This window comes from Nyctibius grandis, chromosome 10 (assembly GCF_013368605.1).
Source record: "Nyctibius grandis isolate bNycGra1 chromosome 10, bNycGra1.pri, whole genome shotgun sequence".
Lineage (NCBI taxonomy): Eukaryota > Metazoa > Chordata > Aves > Nyctibiiformes > Nyctibiidae > Nyctibius > Nyctibius grandis.
Genome location: NC_090667.1, coordinates 20,784,041 through 20,806,567, shown reverse-complemented (window position 1 = coordinate 20,806,567; position 22,527 = coordinate 20,784,041). Strand labels below are relative to the sequence as shown.

Below are 22,527 nucleotides of genomic sequence, written 5' to 3'. Positions count from 1 at the left end.
TGTTTCTTTATATTTTTATCCTAAGTTGTGAAAATTCTGGACAAAAGGTATTTGTGCTGTTAATAGCATGATGGGACATAAGTCCTTGAATGGATCATAGGTACAATTGTAATAGAAATCAATAATTCTGAAGGTTATGAGCAGTGTGATTTCGAATTTTCACTTTCAGTAAATCACGGGACATGTCACAAATCAGGAGATGTGCACTTAGAGAAGTTTATTGAAAGCAATTCTATAAAATAGTAGTTCTTGGGCATTCTTGTGCAGACCTTTTTGGGAGTCAGGGGAAGCTTTGCCCCACAATTTGTTAAGATTGTGACAGGCTTTGGAGAGCTGGGAAGCTGCATGCTCACCCTTACAGCCATTGCATTCTCTTGCTCTGAAGTGGGTGATTTCCCACCTTCCTCAGAAATTAATGTTAATTTTGACTGCATGGGACAAATAGATACTTAATCTGAGTGTCTCTTCCAGAAGCCATCATTACTTGATACACTTCACTTCTTGTGTGTAGGTGTAGAAATGGTATTACTCCTAAAAGTGTAAATTGCTAGGATTGATATGTAGTTTTGCTGTTAAGGCTTTTTGTCTCTGAAAGATAGTTTATTTGCTTTTCTTGTTCATAGTAAGATGATCTGTAGTTTGTCTCTTGTAGGCACACTAAATGTTTGCTCACAAGAGAAGATAAGACAATCTTTATCTAATAAACCTTAGCAGGAGTACTAATTTTTGAAATGTCAGAGGAATACTATAATCATAGCTGTCATTATTTATACAGGCAATGGTGAGTAATTCCTATCAGTGAGGGTAGCTGCTCAATGACAAATGTGGACACAGGAAAGGACTATTGAAACAAGAGGCTGAACTCAGCTGAAGTCCACAACTTGACTTGCGTTCCTTGGCTTTGTTGCATGCACTACAACTACATACCATGCAGTCATAGCAGAGCTATTAATGTGTAGTTTACATTACTGAGCATGTTATTGAGTCCTGGATCATTTTGTGCCTCCTCTAGTGATGTCTCCCACAAAGTATTTGATGTGGGAAAAGCTTCCAGAATTTGAGTGGAAAAGATTTTTTTTTTGTTTCAGTTTGCTACTGTGCCTGCCTCCTAACTGATGATAATGGCTCTGAGAATATAGGGAGCTAACCAGGCATGGAAGGAGTGCAAGTGATTGAGAAGGTTATTGCCTGAAAGTGTTCCAGAGATCTTACCTGATCATTTGCTTTGTAAACCAATTTATCATTGTTGCTATTCCTTTCACTTTATACTTAGAAAAAAAAAGTATTCCAAGCCAATGATCAAAGCCAAAATATGAAAAAAAGGATGAAGATGTACATCTAATGTGCATCATATTGATTTATAAAATGTTTCATGTGTTTAGAGAGAACTAAAAACTATAATATTGTTGTGTATAGTAGCTCTCATTTTCCTTGTTTTAAGCGTGTGGCATGGTACTGTATATATGATGTTTGGATCCTTACCATAACATACCTCAGTCAAGTATTTTTGTTTGCTACTTAAGCATAGCAGTTCAAAGTTGTGTTATTTATTTATTTGCTTGTTTTCCTTGATGTACTCAGAGAAGATAAGTATACAAAGAATTAAAGACTTAAAAGATGCTTATTCTCATAGCCAAAGGTTTTGAAGTCTTGGAGGACAGGGCCGATATATCTGTTGGAACAACAATAAACATGTTTTGTTTTATTAGAGCCAAAATATTTTTCAAACGTCTGTAATTAAATTGAATCCATAAAGAAGCTAGGATATTAATATCAAGGGTGGATATTTCAATATTAGGACATGCTGGCTTGCAAGATTCATAATTAGGAACTTGAATCAAAAATATTGTAGCTATATCTTTAACCCACACACTGTCATAATTTAGATCATAAGCTATACATAACCAGGGCATGCCAGTGGCTTTTTTGTATTTTACTTTTTAGTAAGTATTGTCAGTATATTATGAGTATTGCTAGAGTTGACTATTAATCTGTTAATAGCAAGCAAAGTTTTAACGGATTTAATAATCTCTAGTATTTTATCACATCATTCAGTTATCCGTACTCTTATTTCTTATTCAGTTTTATTCTTAACTCTTCAAGTTGTTTCCTCATGTATTTATCCTGTTCACTTGAAATACAGCAGCCAGAAGCTAGGGAGTAAGCTGGGATTTACTTGTCCTTGAAATAATTCTTGAAGGTTCTATTTTGTCTAGTTTTATCTCATGAGGAAAAAAAAAAAAGAGATTATGATTCTTGTGTTTCTTCAGTTTATTTTTTACCTCTTCTCAGGTAAGTGTATAGGTCAAACAGTGGATAAAAGAAACAATGTTTTTGGTAGTTCTAAACTAGTGTATCTAACCTAGAACATTCTATTTTTTATCATTTTTTTCTGATAAATGACATGCTTTCTCAGTTTTTATCACTTTAACATTCTAGTACCTCTTTTGGCCCACATCTGCATATGGATGTGTTTTTAAAAATATTTTTTGTTTCCATCGTTACTTTTTGGTGTATCCATTTTGTCAGATAACTTATGACATATGTGACAAGCTGACAAAGTTGTCAAGACCATTCAGAGCAAAGATAGTGAAAATATGCTGGGAGGCAAACTTCAGAAATGGCAAATAAATATCTGGATCTTGGAATGCATCATGAATAGTAGAAATAATTTTAACAAAGTAAGCCTGTTAAAAATGGAGGAAAAGAACAAATTTGTAACAAAGCAAGCCTTATGGATGTGAGGCTTTTTCCAGTGATATTTTGCAAGTGAGAGCAGGAACAGAGAAAGCGGAAATTAGAAATATGACCCTTGCAGGATGCAGAAGTAAGAGGAGTCTGATGAGTGAAGAGTATAAAAGCGGACAAAACTAACAGTCATGACTGTAGAGGAAAACAGGGGGTGAAGCACTTAGAAGCTACTGTCATGACATTCAGGGATTGAAAATTGCAAATAGCCACTTAGGATGACTGGAAACTTGTGATGGAACTAATTATAGCATATATTTCACACTAAAAAAATTCACAGGACAGATGAGAGAGAAATTTGTAACAGGGAAGACAAACATCAAAAAATTGTAGTGGGTTCTGTCATTCTGAAACCTTCGTTTAAGATGCACTGTTCCAGCGAAACAAAAAATTCTGGATCTGTTGAAGGAATCACTTGAAGATACATTATATACAATGTCATGGAGGGACTTTATCAGTTGTTTTCTCATGGCCTTAACCATGAGGGAAATTATACAAAGCAAAGGACCTGGAGAAGTATTAAGAATTTCATTCTAAAGTAAGGAAGGTTTAACTTGCTCACCACCTGCACACTGCTGTCCTCCAAGATCAAGACTTTCCTCTGGAAGCTCATGCACAAATACATACTCAATATTTAGTTTTTACACAACTTTTCATACTGTCTTTAATAGCAAATATAGGGGGGAGTTGTGAAAATTCTACAGTTGTGACTAATTCTAATTCCATTTAGAATTAGCAGGTGATCTGAAAAGATTTGTAATACTATGTTTAAATGACTGCTGCAGTCCCTTTTTTGCCTTGGAAGGTATAAAACTAAGAGGAAAACAGACCATATGCGTGATATAGGAGAAAGAGCAGATGAGTGAGAAGAAAACATAGTTGCTCAGTTGCAGCTCTATAGAGGGAGGTAAATAAACTAGTGTCTGATAAACTGTCTTCCAAAAGGAAAAGAAGGAGCAGTGAAAGCCCAACAACCGCATTTTGATCTGATCTCAGATACTTGGTATCTGCACAGGCATGACAGTGGAGAAACTGATTGAAGTGCAGCCTTATTTTCTTCAGGTAGGCCTCTGTACAAATTTTGTGGCATAATTTCTATCCCAGAATTAAAAAATAGTTGAATACATTCCTAGTCAGTAGGAGATCAGTTTGTGTAATGGAAGAGCTTTCATGCTGTAATACTTCAGTTGGTCTCTGCTAGTGCTAAAGAGGTAGTTATCACTCTTACTCTTTTCCAAGTTGACAACCAAGGGGGTCGAAAATGCTTTTTCTGTCTGATAATGTGCTTAACTGGCTTTCAATGAAGTTGCATATCATGGGTCATTGCTCCTTGAATTTTTTTCAGGACCTAAAGTGGCTGGTTTAGTGACTAGCAGTAATGTATCAGTGCAGATCAGCAGCAGATAATTTAGTCTGATCTTGTTTGACTTTATGGGTCTCCTAAAAACTTTGATTCCACATACCTAGCAGCTTAACGGACAGACATATGATTTCAAGCTGCTAAACTTCAAGGACTGCTGTAGAAGGGGCAAGAATGCATGGTGGAGGGAAAAAGGGTGGAATTAATGCTGAGAAAGAATTTGACTCTGGCTTATACTCTGTTGCCTTTCATTTTTAGACATGTCTACACTGAATATTATTTCTGCATTGGTTTGTGGTACAGAAAAACAGGAATGAGATGACTAAATTTTAATAAATAAAATGTTTTCAGATGTATATAGTTCTTCATGTTCTTCTAAGAGGAAAAGAGAATGTTCTTTATGATTCTAAATATAACTTAACAGCTAAGGGATTCTTGAAGTTGTTATTATTTGAAAGTAATTTCTGTAGAAATAAAGATGTACCTTTCAAATATTTAATTAATATAGAATTTCAGTGGAACGATGTATCCTAGACTTAGCTAGGGTTTCAGACTGTTTTGATATTAAGGTGTAAATGAACAGATTAAAATGTGGTTTGGTCTTTTTACCTTTGAAATGAAAAAAACTCAGGCTTTTGTCATTTCACTTTGTTCATAGACTTAAAAAAAGCCAATATCTTAAGCTTACACTCTACAAAAATGGAATTCTGATGCAGAAATTAATACGCTAAAAGTTAAGGGAAACGCAATATGCTAACAAAGTTATCCTCCATACATCATCGTCCTTGGGAACCAACAATTTTGATTTTTGTGTGAGGCATTAATTTAATGAGGTTGAATTTTCGTAGCATTCCCATAGAATAAAATATACATTATCTTAGCGAAAGAACAGTCGTTCCTAAGAGCCCAAGGAAGATAAAATGTGTTTGTATTCTTATGAATGGTCCTTGCCCTAAAAAATAAGAGAATACACTTGCTGAATTCAACAGACGTTGTAGACAACCATTTTTTGTCAGCAAATAAATCCAGTTTTTAAATATCTTATATTTTAATTTTATAATTATATGTTAAAAGCTGACACTTATTTTTCAAATGGCTGTGACTGCTGTCATTGCTTCTACTGAGTTGTTTTTTCTCCTCTTATAGTAAGCATTCATGTTCAATAGAGTAAATAATAGCAGGTGACAATTATTTTAATTTTAAACAGGATTAAGTTGAATCAAATTTAATGGTAGGGATGTGTGTAGAGGGAGACAAAATACTCTAACAGAGATCTATCTGGTATTAACCAGGGATCACAAGGTCTCACTTTTATGTGCCTAAGAGCTTGATGTATTTATGGAGTGTAGGATAGTGGATAGTTTCCTTTTAGTTTTTTTACAGTTAGACAAGGTATTACTGGTATGAGCAGGTATTTCCTATATGCAGAATAGGAAATACTGCTAATACAGTTAATAACCCAGCTAACAGAAGAAAAAAAAATTAAAAGGAAATGCTTTAAGGGCCCTCATGGTACACTGTAGTATTAAACACATGGCAGCCTCTAGACTCAAAATAAAATCTTACAATTAGAGTGTGATATCACTGGTCAATTATTTGACTGTGGTAGCAGTACTGATAGTGATATCACACCTATGAAAACTGGAATTCATCCAGCTAGGTTTGAAGGTGTGGTCTACAATCTATCAATGTCAGTTGAAAGCAAACCGTTACCTTTTACATCAAACTATAAAAGCAAGTTTTACCTTCACTGCTGAAGCGTAAGGGTGTTGTTCAAGCAGCCCATTCTTTTTAGGTATTATGTATAAGGTTTATGCCTTATGTTCCTCTGAGAGGCCTTTGATTGCAACATTAATCACAATCAATATCTGGTGTTAATTACTACTAATAATGTGTACTCTTTTTAATAAATTTAAACGTCACAAAATAACGTGTAAGTAGGAACTATTATATTTCTGTTTTGAGAAACTGAACTATGAAGATGTTATGACTCATTCATAAACTATTTTGTATTTATTTATTTGCATTGACCTGGTTGAGACTAATTGTACCTCTAACTTTGTTTTGAACAGTAATATTTTATAAATTTTTAAAAGCAAAAAATAATTCTCAATTTATTGAGATAACTTTAAATATATTTAATCAGCTCTAAATAGCAACATTCTCTCTGGCATTACTGTCACTTGAAAGTGTTATAAAACCTTTTTCCTTCTGTTGAATATTTATGTATACAACAATTTTTTATTTCTATTCTGCTGGATTTTTTTTTTGTCCTTAGCAAGAAGGACCCCAAAATGATATCAATATACGAACATTTATACCAATATGTGAAATATATATCAATATGTAAATATCATTATATCAATACACAAAAATTACATCAATATAGTTTTTTTATAAAGAACTTTTACACTGTTTATTAACTTGTTCTGCTGGGGTTTCTTTAATAGGTTTTTTCAGCTGTTTTAACAAATAATTATCAATCAAGTTTTTCTACTTTTTTATTTTATAATTACAGCACTTCAGAATCCCCTTTCTGGTTCCATCAACAAAAAGAAACAAATTAAATAAGTTATTACAATAAAGCAGGAGTATGGGTTTATTTATCTGCATTATATACTCCCAGTTTACAAACCTGCCTAGTATCCTTTAATCTTTTAAAGGTCACCTGACCTTTCCCATATAGAAACCCTTTCTTTTAGCTGATAATTTTATAAAATTACTTGGGACACTTGCCAAGTGAGGTATCTGTCTCAAGAGTTTATACCCTGCACAAATGGTTCCGTGTGCTTAGCTGAAAAGGCTCAGCTATTTCCAAGACAGAGGATATAGGTAAACAAAACCCCAAACCTTAACTAGTAAACAATATAAGTGGAAATTTCTTTAAAAATGTTTACTGATCCCAGTGCTTCAAGGTGGTGTCCTGAGTTTTAGCAGTTGGATAGTATTCATTTCATGGATGTACTTTTTGTTGTCCAAGTAAATGTTTGTTAAATTTGGTTAATTTATTGTCTTTTAGAAGAATCCCACTTTGCATGACATCATTAGGCTTTTGCAACAAGGATTCCATCTTCATGATCAGCTCTGGGGCTGAGGAAAATTTCCCTTGTTTTAAGTTTGGTATGGCTTCTGTCATGCCAGGTCCAGAGCTAAAGCTTTGTCTTTGTCTCTCCTGTATCTTCTGTGTCATCTGCTAGTCCATAGCTGGGATTTTTCTCAACGAGTTGATTTAAGGGGGGAGAATGAGATCCAGAGAGGACTGAGACTGATGAAAAACCTTGAGGCAGGAGGGAAAAGAGTTTGGGAATATATCTCAATAGAAAAGAAAGGGTAAAACAGCTGCAGGAGTAAGGTAGAGATGAGGTAGCTGTGCAAACAGATGGGAATAATGGTAGGTGGGTCAGGAGACATGGAAAAAAATTGGCACTGCTAAACCGTGAAGGAGGGGATTGTGAGATGGGGATTAGAGGGCATGGTAGAGGTAGGAGTACGCAAATAAGAATGATTGAATATGGAAGTTGGAGGGCAAATTGGAACTGACTGAGCAAAATCCCTAATGGGAGTAATGGAAGAGAATCCAGAGACATGAGGATAACTACAAGTTGACCGAGTAGTGGATGCTGATACTCAGGTAACTGAGTGCAATTATGTCATAATAAAGAATGCTCTAGAAAAGCCTGAATGAAATTAACAGTTCTGGTTTTACAATAGTGTTCGAATAGCATTCAATTAACTAAGCTTGAAGATAACACGTATCAAAAATGTTGGCTAGTTGGTCACAGGTGAGTGTCTGACATACATTGTGTTTACTGATCGAGGCAGGAGTCCTGGGGAAAAACATAATATGCAGAGTTAAGGACTGTGTCATAACTAATATCTAATAAGGTACAAAATTCAAGTTGAATGGATAATCTTAATTCTGGAACTTTTTACATTTTGCTTGTTGGAACTTGTAAGATGATAATGTTGTTATACCATAGAAGTTTTTTCTGTGTGTGTAATACATTAAGTAGACTGTATGCAAGATAGTAGACAAACTTCTGGAAATTCATTGTGTAAATTTAAAAAAGATCGTCGATATGTGTCTAGGATTTAATCACATTATGCGGTTAAACTAAGTGACAGAAAGAAGGATCAGCTTCTCAATATCCTTTTAATCAGTAAAATATTTTCTTCTTCATCACTGCAAGAGGTTGAATATAGAGAAAAAGATTTGCTTTCAGTGTTTTATCCTCAGTATGTATACCTGTATCGGTCATCTTTAATTTTTTAAATAATTATTTTGAAATCAATTCCATTATTCTGATAAAACAGTTTCCTCGAGTGAGCTGCATAGCCTGACAGCTTTTACTACAAGGCCTGAATGTGTCAACATTGACAGTTAGTTCTGTCATTTTTTTTTTAAATCTACAAGATAAAATCTTGAACTCAAAAAAGCTAAGTAAATAAAATAAATAGACTTAGAGACAGCTGTGTGCTTTTATGAAGACAGAGAGTAACAAAGGATACATCAAAAAGCAAAGGATGATGTGTTTCAAATAAACCCTGTTACATATGACAGTTCTCTGTTTAGGATTTTCTCACAAAGGTTCAAGGTAGAATAACTTAGAGGTGGTATAGAGTGTGGCCAGAATATTTGATTTGTCCTGTAGGCAATTTTTGAGGCAATGCAAGTACCTAAATGTGTAGAATTTATTGTTCAAGAAGCCAAGTTCCATGCATCAGCAGTGTTTGCAAAATAGTAGTTGTCAGACTCCATGATGGGGCTTTTATTTGACAGGATCTGGTCAGTGAGTTAGTATTTAGAGTAAACATGAACATACCATTTTGTGAGTCTGGTGCAGAAGTCTGAAGTCTGTAGTAACCAGGAACTCTACAGATTGTGTTGCTAGAAAGTTAGAGGATGCCTGTATATTCTGAAACCTGATGCTGATATGCTAACCCTTGATTTGGGTAATTTTCAGTGTGTTAATTTTTTTTCATGTCATCAGTGCAGCATTACGTACTAAAAAAGTATATAATTGTAATACATTGCAAGCTATTTGGTAACAAATCTTGAAAGTATGTGCAGTCCCGTTCTCTGGCCACAGTCTCCCCTTCAGCTAGTTTATTAGTAAAAGCCCTCTTCCTTAGACTGTCATACCAACAGTTACTTTTTTTTTTTTTTCTGAATAAGGAGATTAGCATTCAGCCTAGTGTAAAAAACCAAATGTTTATCTTAATGACCAAGTATAACTCTGGAGTTATAATCAGCAAACGTGTCTCTCAATTTCAGCAGAGGTTGAGAAAATCTTAAACAGTGTTTTCCTCTTCAAATTACTATTGACATAGGCTATGGAGCACCTATTATTAAGACAAGGCTATGTAAATCTGTTTAAATCTTACACTGTTAAAGACTGCAGCTGTTCTTGCCATTATATTTCTTTGCAAACTTTATGAACAGATTAGATGCTGCATAAGCAATAACTGACAGTTCACTGTGTGCGCTACCACCTGGAAATATTGTTAATGAGGGGGAAAAATCGGTAATGCTGTAGAAAGAATTAAGTAATGATTTTTTTACTGGATTTCTTAAAATCTGTGTTTCAAGATTTTTTTCATTTTATTTTTAAAGTTTTCTTAAGGATTTAAACATAAAGATCTGTTTAAAAGTAGGCTTTTAGTGGAGGAATAAAAAAATAATCTAATACCACCTAAAAAAGCTTCAAAGTCAGTCTGTCAAGTTCTTTCTGCCAATGAAGCTCTTGCATTATCTTTTTAATGTTGAAATCAGTTCAAGTCAGTGAAATTTCTTTAATGAACTTTAGGGCACATCTTCAAAGAAACCTGCAATTGAACCTGTGGAAAGGCCAATGCCTTTGAACTGTGGAAAAGAAGTTTATCCTAGATTAGCTTGATCTTTTAGTTTACTCTGCCTTCTAATCTAGTAACAAAGATCTAAGCTTTAAGAATACCCCTGAACTGCAGTGACAACCTAAAAGTAGTTTATTGTTATGGATAAATTCATTACTTCCCTTAGGTAGTGGCATTTTAAATTTGGAAGGATAGCAAAGTTGTTTATTTTGTACTGTGAACATGAACATCCTGGGTCTCCCTAAGCACTAAATTTTCTTTAGTTTCGTTACTACCTTATAAATTGAAAATTTAACTTCATTTTTGTTTTCATTCGCTTTCTAACATTTCACTGTACTTCCATCCAGTTCAGTCTTTCATCACCCAAATGTGGAACAATGTGCCTTCAAATGTGAAAGAAATAACAAAATCTGGAACAAATTATGAAGTGATGGCGAAGGGAAATGCAGAACTGTATGGAAATAAATACATTAATGCATAGACTCTGATGCACATAAGTCTGTTTTGAAGGACACTTCATTTTTACTTTGAACTTCTGCTTTTAAATTTCACTGTAATATGATATATATTTGCTTTTGTGAGTACTTGAGGAACTTTTCAGTGTTAACAGTATTCTTTTCTGTAGAAATTCCTTTGGATTTCATATTTTGTACTCTTTCCAGGTTACAATAAGAAAAACATGGAAGAGATTTTTAATAGAAAAACAACACTCTGGTTTGCAGCTGGCAATCACAATGCCTCTACTGCTGCTTTTATTTTATTAAGTGGAACAGGTCAATTCATTATCAGAGCTGATTGTATTCCTTCTCTGGTCAAAGTGAAAAATACAGGTCTAGAAAAAAAATTAAGTGACCACTAGCTTGTTCCTTTCTATCATTCTGTGAAATGTCTTTTAATAACCATCTTATTTTGTGGAATCAAGTAGGACAAGAATGGTTATCACTCAACTGGCAAAGGAAAATATGCCCTTTGTCTATAAATATTGACTTCCATAACTGATATTATTTGATGCCTACTTTTAATTATGGATTAATAACAAATAACACTGTGCAAAAAGTGCAGAAAACCAGAGGTAGCTAGAAAATCTCATTCACAATCAGATAAAAAATTGTATTTATAAAACTGGATTTTTGAAGAGCAAAGTATAGAAGAGAAGCATATAAAATGTCGTTGAAGGAGCAGAGAATAATTGAAAATTGAAATTACATATTTATCCAGCATTAAAAATTAAATGATGCTATATTTTCCTGTATTGTATTTTATTTTGAGATTAAAGCCTTGCCCTATTAAAGTCAATGGGGATTTCACCACTGACTTGATTGGCACCATTTCACCCTTCATCTGTGAGAAGCAGTTTCTACTTTTTCTTATTATTTCAAAATGGTGTCCTTCCTTTTCTTCTCTCACACCAGTTTCCTAAGGATTTATAATCTTTTGCATCAAAAGGAAAATTTTTCTTGCTATATACTGTATAATTGAAATAAAGTACCATGCAAAAAGCTAGCTGACCTAATGGGCTCATTCCAGCAGAGCAGACGTTTTGAATCTGGACTTTCTTAGTTATTGAGGGTACAGGATTTTGAATGCTTTTATCCTTTTATTGGTGAATGCACTAAAGTGCATGCAGACAGAGAATGTTAAAGTGGCAGTCAGATAAACTTGTTAAAGCAGTGGGAGTTTTTCCTTTCTTTCTACGTGACTTTATCATCACAGTGGAGTTAAAAGGCAATTAGCCCTTCAGCTCTTTTCTGGCTAGTTTATTGGCATTTTACACACAACTGTTGAATAGACAGTGCCATATTAAAAATTCCAGTGAAGCTGGCCTGGGGATAACAGACTCTAAATTTCAGGTTAATGTAGGTTTCCTTGAGAGGAACTATTGCCAAAAAGCTCAAGTAAAATTATCTAAATACAGTACCTATGCTGCATGTACTCATAGTTGATGGAAAATTGTAGTAGTCTTGCTACATGCTGTGTTACATTTCCAGGGAAATATTTTTATAAAGAGTGTTTGATGAAAAAGTTTATTCGTTTAGTAATAACAGGCTACCCACTGTGTTACTTAAGGCAATGAACATAGTGAGTAGAACTAGACGTTTTCATCATAATAACAACAATTATACTTGCTTTGCATTTCTGTAATTTCACCTGAGGTCATTAAAACACTTTACAAACATGGATTACTTATTTCTTTTAGTACATAAGAAGGTGGGGGAGAGATTATTTTATCAAAGTTTTGACCAAATTTAGTCCAAAATTTGTATTCCTTTCTTTTTTTTTTTAGAATTGCAAAGGAAATTTTGTGGGTATTTTTTCACATTTCAGTGTCAATAGAAAATCAAACATGTCTCTTGCAGTTCTTGCATCCCAAAATGTTAAGAACCAAAAATTGATTATAATAGTTTTTCATCACTGAGGAGAATGAAACACAGACACAAAACGCATAAGCTCACTATTGGAGAGAAAGATAAATACTATTTTCATAGTATTTCAGTTTTAATCTGCTCTTGCCAAAAAGAGGTGCAGGTTTTTGATAGACTTGACTGAGACTATTGGGTCTTAATGATGCTTTCATTGCTTCTATGAAGAAATTTATTTAATTAAATTTTGTAGTTGATTCTAATTTACTGATGTTAGAACGGATAATGAGAAATACATTGAGGACTGTGTGATTGAAAACTAGATGGTAAAAACAAAGAGTAGATCTGATATTTTTAACCTGACCATATGCATTGCTCAAACTCCTCCAAGCTGTATGTCACCTAACTGTGAAATCAAGAAAAAGACTCCATATACGTCCAGCTGATTTTTGGATCAGTTCCATTTAAAAATAGGGAGGAAAAGCTGGCAGGTTTAAAGAATCAAAAGCCCTATTTTCACTGTTTTTTAATTTGCATGGCCACTCTAGAGAAGGCACTCAGATTTTGTTCAGAGAATAGGTGATAGATTTATGCTCCAGTGTGTTTTAACAAAGCAAGCCATCATTAAAGTTGTCTGTAACTTTTGTCTTTTAATACAGCAAATCTGCATTGTGAGTCAACAAAATAGCTTCATTAAATTGACATTATAGTGTAAATCAAAAGTCTAGAAGTTAGGAAGTGCCAGATTTAAAGTAGCTCATATTGGTTTTGTTTTGGTGCCCTTTTTGGTACATGTTACAGCGCTTTTCAGTTATACAGCCATTTACTACCTTTTCTGTAGCACCTCACTGCTGTTCCATGCTTGCTATCTATTATACTAAATACATTCTTGAGTTGCATATTGAATGGGACAGTTACTGTGAGAGAGACAAACAATAATGTTATTGGTCAACTTAGCCCTATCCATTCTCTCACTACAGATTTCTTTTGTGCTAGCAAATTGTGTAGACTAAAATATAGGTATTGTGTGAACCTCTATTTATTTCAGTCACGACCTGGCTCAGATGTATAGAGCATTCACAGTACCTCAGAGCAATGAAAACACCACCATTATGGTAGTAAAAGTATCTGGTCATCAGGAGCAAAACCAATGCTTGAAGCACTAGGAGTGGATCTGAATTTTAGGTCAGTTCTAACAGTTCTCAAGGCTGCTTAGGCAAAAATCACCTTTTAACATCTACAAAATGAGGAAAATAAAATGTACAATTTTTTTTATAGGGATGGGTCAAATATAACATGTTAAATTCCATACAACTGTTTCAAAAATGAAAAGGACTATAAAAACTGAAGAACTTTACACAAGTAAGCCTAACGCATTAGAGCAAATGACCAAGACATCTGCAACAAAGAAAGACTTTTGAAACTGTGCCCAGTGTCTGTGCACCATCTTTTCCCACACAGATAATAATCCTCTTTTCATATCACAAAGAAGATGCAGAAAGCAGTTTGTTAGTGTTCTAGAGATGTCCAGATATCGTGATGAGCAGCACAGAGAAGCCCAGGAAGGAAACAGTAACAGAGTTTCAGGGAGATGCTTAGCAAAGGCAGTATTTTAAAAACTTTGGTAGTATTGAAAGGTAACTTCATTCTGTAAAAAACTTTTAGCCTGTGAACTGAATGACGCTGAGATCCTAGAGTGAAAAATAATGTGTGATCATTAGTTAGACATAACCATAATTCATAGACACCAGGGGGCAGAATTAAGGTTTCAAGGACAGCTATAAACCTGGCATTTCCAACCATCTAAAGGGCTATTTATGTTCAAACTCAAACACACTTCTAAATTTAAATATTTGAATGGTATAGAATTTGTTGCAAATAATGTTCTAAGTTTGTGGAAACAAAAGCATTTAAATACACTCGGAAGAGAAATGTGATATATTTATATATTAAAAATGGGAATATAACTAAAAGCTAATTTTAGGTTTTTTTCAGCTAATGTCCAACATGTTATTGTTTGTGGATAAATTAGTCCAGCTTTCTAAAGGAAAAAACATCAAACAAATCCTTTCTTGAAAGTTAGATCTCTTTTTCTTACTTTCTGAATTGCAGAAAATACTGCAGATAACTACAGCTTTTTATTTCCAACCTGACCTTCCACGTTCTGAAACTAATTTGCCATACTGCTTCTCAAAGTCTGCTCAAGGACTTCCTTTAGCAGAATAATGTGGTTCTTATTAAGTACATCCTATAAGACCCAGGAGGATTGCATGCAAAGGAAATAAGACGGAGACACAAATGAATTTCCATCCTCCAGTCAGATATATGATATTGATGACCAGGATGTATATGAAGGATATTGTAAAGAAGACAAAGAAAAAGAATTAAAGCAAATGCTTGACAAATTGGCTGTCTTCATACGCAAAGATGACAAGTTGGTCTATACACTAAATAGGAGAGATGTAGGCGTCAAGCCAAGTAGCTATGTAGTCGACAAATCTCTTTGAATCACATGGTTATATGTAACCTCTCTTTTAAATAAGGCCTTACTTTAAATTACATCATCATGAAAGACTTAAAAGCCCTGAAGTTTTACATGAAAACCGGTAGTTCCTCTTAACTCCAAATGTTGTTTTTCCCTGGTATGAATGTTACATTTTTACCAGAATACCGAGATACTCTGTTAAACTGGAACTTCTTTAGGAGATTTTTGCCCTAGTTTTTAATTAAATGCATCAAATATAATTAATTGTGAAAATAGCAGCTTTGATTTCAAAGTCTTTTTCTTCCTTTAGAAGTTTTTCTAAAAGGTGACAAAATATTTTCATGTTAGGATAATTTGATGGAAAAATGCATTGAAATATCTTGAATGTACTAGAGTCTCGATGATTCCCGATGTTCTGGTTCTAGCGTGTCTTGCCTAATGTAGCTAAATATAGATTTCAGAGGTTTTAAAAGGTGCATGGTCGATGAGGAGGATTTACGCTCTATATGTGACAGTGCAAGTGTAATCACTATTTTTCATTTTATTCTTCAACAACAGGCAGAATTTGGATAATCGGGATCCTAATATGATTTTCATATTAATCTGTTTTAAACCATGAAATCTGATATTTTCAGCATGACTAATCCATGAAATTTGTCAACTTTGTCTGTGATTTACACAAGCTCTATTTATAAAAGAACTTCTTTGAGTCCTAAGGCATGGAATATTATTTCCCAGCATGCTTTTAGTGCCTTTTTACTAATAAGTATAAACAAAATGTGCTCATTGATTATATTATTATTTCAAGATCAGGAGGTAAAACATGAGGAACGTTCAAGAGTATATTCCCCATAGCAGTGTATATGAGTCTTAAGCCATTAAGAAGAAAATAACCTATGGTATCAGAGTTGGTAAGAATGGTTGTGATCATAAAGTTTACCTAAAATAATTGGATAACTTGCTTGTAGATTAAAAACATGTGTGATACTTGTATGTCTTTATGCTGTAGGCTTTAGAATTAATTGCTGTTAGCATAAAACAGACCAAACAAAAATAGATTTGCATCAGTTCTTTGTAATGGGGGGGGAAGCTTGAATGACAGTGAGGATAATTCTATTTTGTATTTGGGGGGCAAATGGCTATACAATGTTCACATACCCAAGTACAATTTACTATATATGGGAAAGAATAAAGATCCTTTATGTAAATGTAATAACATGCAAGTAATACCTTCAAAAGGAAAGAAAAAAAGTCTCTTGTGTACAGAAAGTTAGTCTACTCCAGCTGTCCCCTCTCACTTTGAGGGGGGAAGACATTTGGGGAAAGGCCAAAACGCAGATACTCACAAAGCATCCAATTTTTAGTTCAGCATAATGTCTTAATCAGCTTTTACAGAGCTGCTCTGCTCTGTACCAAACATGCTATAAATGTGCAATACACCCGTACATGTAAATAAGTCACACTCCCTGTGGTGATGAGAACAAGATGACTACACATTTCAATAACTGCACAATGCTGCAGGTAATAGAAAAGCAGCATTGTCCAGTTGTTTTTCAGCTGAACAGGGGACTAGAGCTAGAACTGCTGAATACTATGGCTATCTCTACATAATTTCAAATTCCTGATCATACAGTTTTATGAAAGATCTACAGAAATGATACACATTAACATCATAGATGGCCAACTTGTGACAAGATCCATAGACTGGAGCCAGCCAGCAAGAACATGATCTGCTCTGTAATCTGGTCTTTCTCCAGAAGAAATTACCATAAATCTATTTCCACGTCCATCGAATTATCAAAATGTAGACATCATCTGTCATGTTCCCTCAATCATGTGATGTGAAATGCCTGTTTTGTGATCAGATGATAGGTGAAATTCTGGTTATGTGCTGAGAAGGGGCTCAGGGAATACAGTCTTCAGATGCTTAAGCCATGTCAGGGGAACTCTGTGCCTTTGTGCTTCTGGTTGGCCTTTTCTCTGTCCTGCCTCATTAATCACTACAGCTCATGTTCTCAAAGGCACAACTGCCTCTTAAACTGATTTCTGAATGAAAACAATCAACTGGGTAATTGATAACCGGAGAACTAATAAGGTTTACCCAAATGCCTATGAGTTTCCAGAAAGTATAAAGCCATCCTTGATGAAGTGAATTCAAAACAGCTACTTATTATCTCTCATATTACAATTAATCTGAGCATCAAATAAAATTAGCACTTGGGGTGTTTAAAAAAAAATAGAGGGCGGGAAGGATGGGGTATTTCTTCCTATAAACTGCAATTCATCTGTGGAACTTCTTGCTACATGATGCTGTGAGTGCCAGAGTTTTTACTGGTGCAAAAAGAGATTTGATGAATTCATGGGGGGGGGGGGCAGGGAATTCATCAGAGGCTATTAAATGCTGAGATACTGTTTGCTGTGCATAAAATCTATGCTGTGAACATTGCTTAAGCTGGGAGAGTATACCAGGAGCCACCACAGGAGAAAGAGTGCTGTGGTGGATGGACTTGTGGTGTGCTCCAATGTTCTGTAGCTCTCTACCAGGCCTCCTGTAGTTACCCCACCACTCAAAAATTCTTATCTCTCAATGTTCTAAGAGTCAAGGGGAAGTGTGGCCTCTACTCCAGACTGAAATCTGTTCCTGACCTAAGAATTATAATTTATTTCAAACTTACTAAAGTGATTAGTCCACAAGGATATTTTGTGGAGGACAGGGAAGAATTTGGGGAAGACAGGTGAATGTTTTACACTTAATGTTTTGCACTTCCCTAGCTAAAAAGCAATGGAATAAATTTTCTTCTGGTTGCTCATAGCATAAGATGGAAAATAAGTGGAATCTTAGCCTTTTAAACAGTATTTTGAAAATAGTGTGAGTGAAAAATAGATGTTTAGAATGAAAGTGTGATTTTATAAAACCCCATCACATTTAGAAATCAAAATGATCTATTCTTATTTTTCATTAAGTTCATCTTATTTTGGTATCTCAATATGTCTCTACAAATGCAACTGTTCCCTTCAGAACCTTAAAACTTCTGTAATACTACTGCTATAATATGGAATTTGTGAATAATCAATAGGCTTACGTAGATTTTGTAACTCATTCTAGATATCCTAGATATTTGGGGCTAATATTTTTATGTATATTTAACCTAACATACATAGAATTGCTCAGGACAGAATTGAAGCTGTGTCAAACTACGAAAGCTTTTGGCTTTATCCGTTTACTGAATCATTAAACAAATACTCGTGTTTTCTACATTTAGGCTCTTAAAAATTATTTTCTTTACATTGTAAAGGATTCTGTTTTACATGATTAACGTGACATGTTCGTGTAAGACAAAATGCTCTCCAGTGTAAATTAGGTCTACAGAATTTACCTAAAAGTTTGTTGAGTACAAAAGTTCTGCAGCAAGGCCTTTTCCTAATGCATACATTTATCAGCTAAAATCTTGATTGTTTTGCCTGTATTATGTCACTCACGTCTGGAAAGAACAGCATCCTGCTGTTTATGAAGCTGATCTCCTGCTGCTATTTAGCCACTTGTAGGATTCTGTCCCAATTCCTCTAATCCACTCTGTTTCAATAGCACCATATTTGGACTCCTTCACACATTCTTTTGCTGCTCTGTTTGGGATGCTCTATGAGCTGAATTAGAATTTTAGTGTTCCATTCAAAACAGAAGGAACCTTTTTGTTAAATCAGAGTATAAGGAATAATCTCTCTCATTCCCTTGGACAGAATTTCTACACACACACTATATTATTTTCCTTCAAACTGTTGTCCAGAAATTTGGGGTACTATTTCAATATATTGATTTACTTTATACAAATCAGATCCGATTTGAGGTTTAGTGTTGCAATAAGGCCTGCTACCATCCTAAATTGTTTCTTTCCTGTTGTAACTCCTCATTCAGAGTTCAGTGCTCCTTGTTTCCATTGCGTCAAAGGTTTACTGGTATCTTTTTGAGCTGCTTGTGCAAGTCAGGAGTAAAAAGCAGAGAACCAGAAGGACTCCAAAGACACCAAAACACAAAGTGTGCTGTAGATATTTTTGCCTTACTGTCAAGAAGTTAGCAAAGATTTGCATATGTATTTTGCCAGTAGCTGTTTTCTGATCCCCACATAAAACAAGGTTTAGAGAAAACATTTTAAAGCTTGATTGGTATACCTATATATACATTGTCTGTCACTTTACTTCACAGCTAAGCCTATCAACTTTGGTGGAACTATTTGTGGCTAAGACAGCAGTTAAAAAAACAGGGTAGCAGAACGTGATCCTTTTCCATGTAGAGCTCCTAGGCTTATACTTCCTTTAAGAGCTGTTTTTTAGTGAATGGGATTTAGTTTACTGAAAAATAAAAATGTAGCTGAACTATGATGATAATTTTATTCTATGAAAAGAAAGAAGTTCCTTGGATGCAATGTAATATTGCATGAGTCTCTGTTGTACAATTTCAGAATTTTCAGTGCAGTATATAGAACTTACTTAAGTGTGTGAAGAGAATAAAGACATTATCCAGGTGAAACCTATTTCAATAATTTCATAAAGTGTCTCTCACTTGTACCACACTTCCCACACTGGAAAATTTGGAATGCTGTTTAGAGCATGTGCCATGTTTATTTTAGCTGTAGCTTTCTGCAGTCCAGAGTCCCCTCAGTGTGCTGGATTATCATCGGCAGGAGCCAGGCTCTGATGAGAAACACCATCCCGTGAATGGGGTTAGGGATGCAAGTGGAAACTGGAAAAAGCAACAGCTACAGCAGTTTGATAATATATAAATTGTCATCAAGTTTTACAGCTAGCAATGGAACCGAGAAGATAACAAAGAAACAAGCGGAAAGAAAAGGACTTAAGAAAGTGAAGGTGAAACAGGGAGAGAGGTAGAGCGATACAGGAGGAAGCGAAGGAAACCACATAGAAGGAAAGAAGTGGGACAAAGAAAAACAGAATACATGGCTTCCTTTCTTGCTTGCATTTGGCAAGTAATGTGTGTATGATTTGTTCACAAATGTGTTAACATTTCTAATAATAGAAACATATAAGAAAGAAAGAGGTTTAGAAGTTTTTATCAAGGGATTTATTTTATGTAATACAAAATGAAGAGATTTGTAAGTGATCCATCTATGCAATATTAGCTTGAAGACTTGTGGTTCTGCTGCTCCTTCTCTGTTTGTGCTTTAAAATTAATTGAAAGCCTCATTGTTTTGTTTAAACTGTGAAAGCTTCCAAGGTCAATGAGTGAGGTAATTGACCTGCCTGTTGTAGGACAAAAATATGTATGTTAAATTGCATAATTAGTTTTAATTACATAATTATGGTGTTTAATGTGTGGAGGTCAAAGGTTACTATTACATTTCGAAGTCATGGCAAGAAACACAAAAATAAGCAACATAGTTTAATTCTGTATTTCTTTGGGTTTTAAAAAAGGGGTCCACTGTGATCTATCCATGACCTTGGATATTTGATGATTATAGCAAATAATATGTTGCTGTTATACTTTTTGGAATCATAGAGACACCTTTGTAAATGACTAAGTGACTTTACCAAAGACTTCATTTAGGTTTAGAGTATGCAAAAGTTAATCAACAGTGGGAACTCAACTGACAGCAATTTAATCTGATTGGGTAAGGTAATTACATGATTACCAGGAGTGTTTGTATATGGACAAGGATATTTTTATTGGGAAGAAAACTAATTGCTTTCTTACTGAGAAGAGAAAAAAACAAACAAATTTGTTGTCACAGGTTAAGAGGACATCCTTCATTCCTTGAAATAGCTTCTTTTCATATTTTAGTGACAAAATGAACTCATAATTCTTTGCAAATTTGCACTGGGATTATGCTATGGGTTCCTCTGTTTCTAAACTAGAAATAATGTCATCGTTAACTTGTTTTTGTTAAGATGCACATTGCTTACACATTAATTCTGTGATAGCCTAAAGATGTCATGATGCTTGTAATTCATGATCTCTTCTATTGTGTGTAAACACTGTTGCTTAAATACAGGTTCATTTCAAAGAATTTAACCTAAAGGTCCATTATACTAATGGATTTTTCTGGGAAGGAGGGCATTATTTGTTTTTCTGTGATGGTAAAAAAAAAAAAAGCACTATGTACAAGATAGGTAGATAAAAGATGATGTTCCTAAATGCTAGAAGAAACAGTCTCACTTTAGGTGCTCTGAATAGTTCTTTAGAAAATGCTCTTTCAGTCTGTTGACAACGGAGGGTGTATTGGGAGATGAATCTTCGTTAACAAACATTAACCTCTGTGAATACCTCCCTGAAGTGCACTACAGAGTAGAATCCCATTTAGCTAATAAATAGTGGCTTGCTCCAAAGCCTGTTTAAATACTGGGCCTGGCCGGGCCTTGGCAATTGGTATGGTTGTGTTAGACACCAAAAAAAGCAATTGAAACTTGTAAGAATAACTTTGTATCTTGTTGGTAACTATTGAACACATTCTGCCAATGGAAATGGGATACAATACTGTAAAGGCTAACTTCGAAGGAATTAAAAAGTTAACAAACTAAATGTTAAATAAGAAATAAATGAATTTTTTAAATTAACTGTATAATTATGGGAAGACGTTCTGTGATACATTCCTTATTATAAAAATCATTAGTTCTCCCTTTTGCTAATTTTCCCTAAATAAGTTCTTTAGAGAATATTACAATTTTTAATTGTTTTTCTAAACCAGATGATCCAGTCACTGTTGGAGGCACATAGCCACGGCAAAATCTCATGCTGTACATTGATCACCTGTCCAACCTTTGCCTAGAGTGTGATCCCCAGTTCCTTCAAGAGATCCATCTTTACCTGTCTATAAAGAAGAAGAGGAGGAGGGAGACATCTGGGATATTCAAGTATCGAAGTTTAACACCAGAGCAGGTTGAATCTCCATTTATATTATTCTCTATGTATGTTGCTAGTATTGACTTGGATATTTGGCTGAAGATTTTTTGCAGTAATTATATAGTATGCTCTGAAGTTTTACCAGTGTTAAACTTTTTTTGTTTAGCCTCCTCACTTACTGAAACTACACATGCTTTTTTCGTAGTTCCATGGTGTGAAACTGAATCCAGAGTCATTGTGCTATTATGGAAGTTAGCTAATACTGAGCATGCCTGGCAGTCTGTACCTGGCCCTTGAACATATGCTTACCACAAAGACCGAAATGGCTCGTTTAAAACTGTTCGGTGTATTGTAGTTATACCATTCCGTATTTAGCACACACAACTAAATCTGGGTCCCCGGCAAGTATGCTCATTTTCATTCACTTGCTTTCAGGCAAGTTAAACTTGCTTGTTACTCTTCCTCTTCCATTTCCAAGAGGACTTTGATATCCACAAAACAGACAAGGTTTCACTTACTGTCCTAAGGACTGCCCCTTTAGGAGTCTAGCACAGCCCACACACAATCCTGGAATATGTCCAACTTGTTCTTTGAGCAGAATGTGAACCTCTGACCTTCTGGGCCTCCGGCAAGAGTGCTGCCTACTGAGCCACCAATACCCAGGCCATCAATAAGTTTTAAATGCCAGTTGCAGACTTCACAGAGATAATGACTTCAGTGTGTAAAGGTTTTGTTGTGGAGGCTGCAGTCTCACATGTGGCGTGACAGAGTAAATATGCTAAAACCATAGAGAGCTGTTGCATAACTTGACTTGATATAACAGTTTTTGTAATATGTTTCAAGGCATGGAATATTATTTAAAGGGACC

General features: G+C 34.8%; 1 protein-coding gene across 1 annotated transcript in view; it reads left to right on the top strand.

Moving 5' to 3' along the window:
- Positions 1-21,585, top strand: part of ERC2 (ELKS/RAB6-interacting/CAST family member 2) — a 432,595-nt gene extending 411,010 nt beyond the window's left edge. The window contains 1 exon segment of the mRNA XM_068409226.1: positions 21,505-21,585. Coding sequence (XP_068265327.1) covers positions 21,505-21,585 — 81 coding nt within the window.
- Positions 21,586-22,527: the final 942 nt, after the last annotated feature.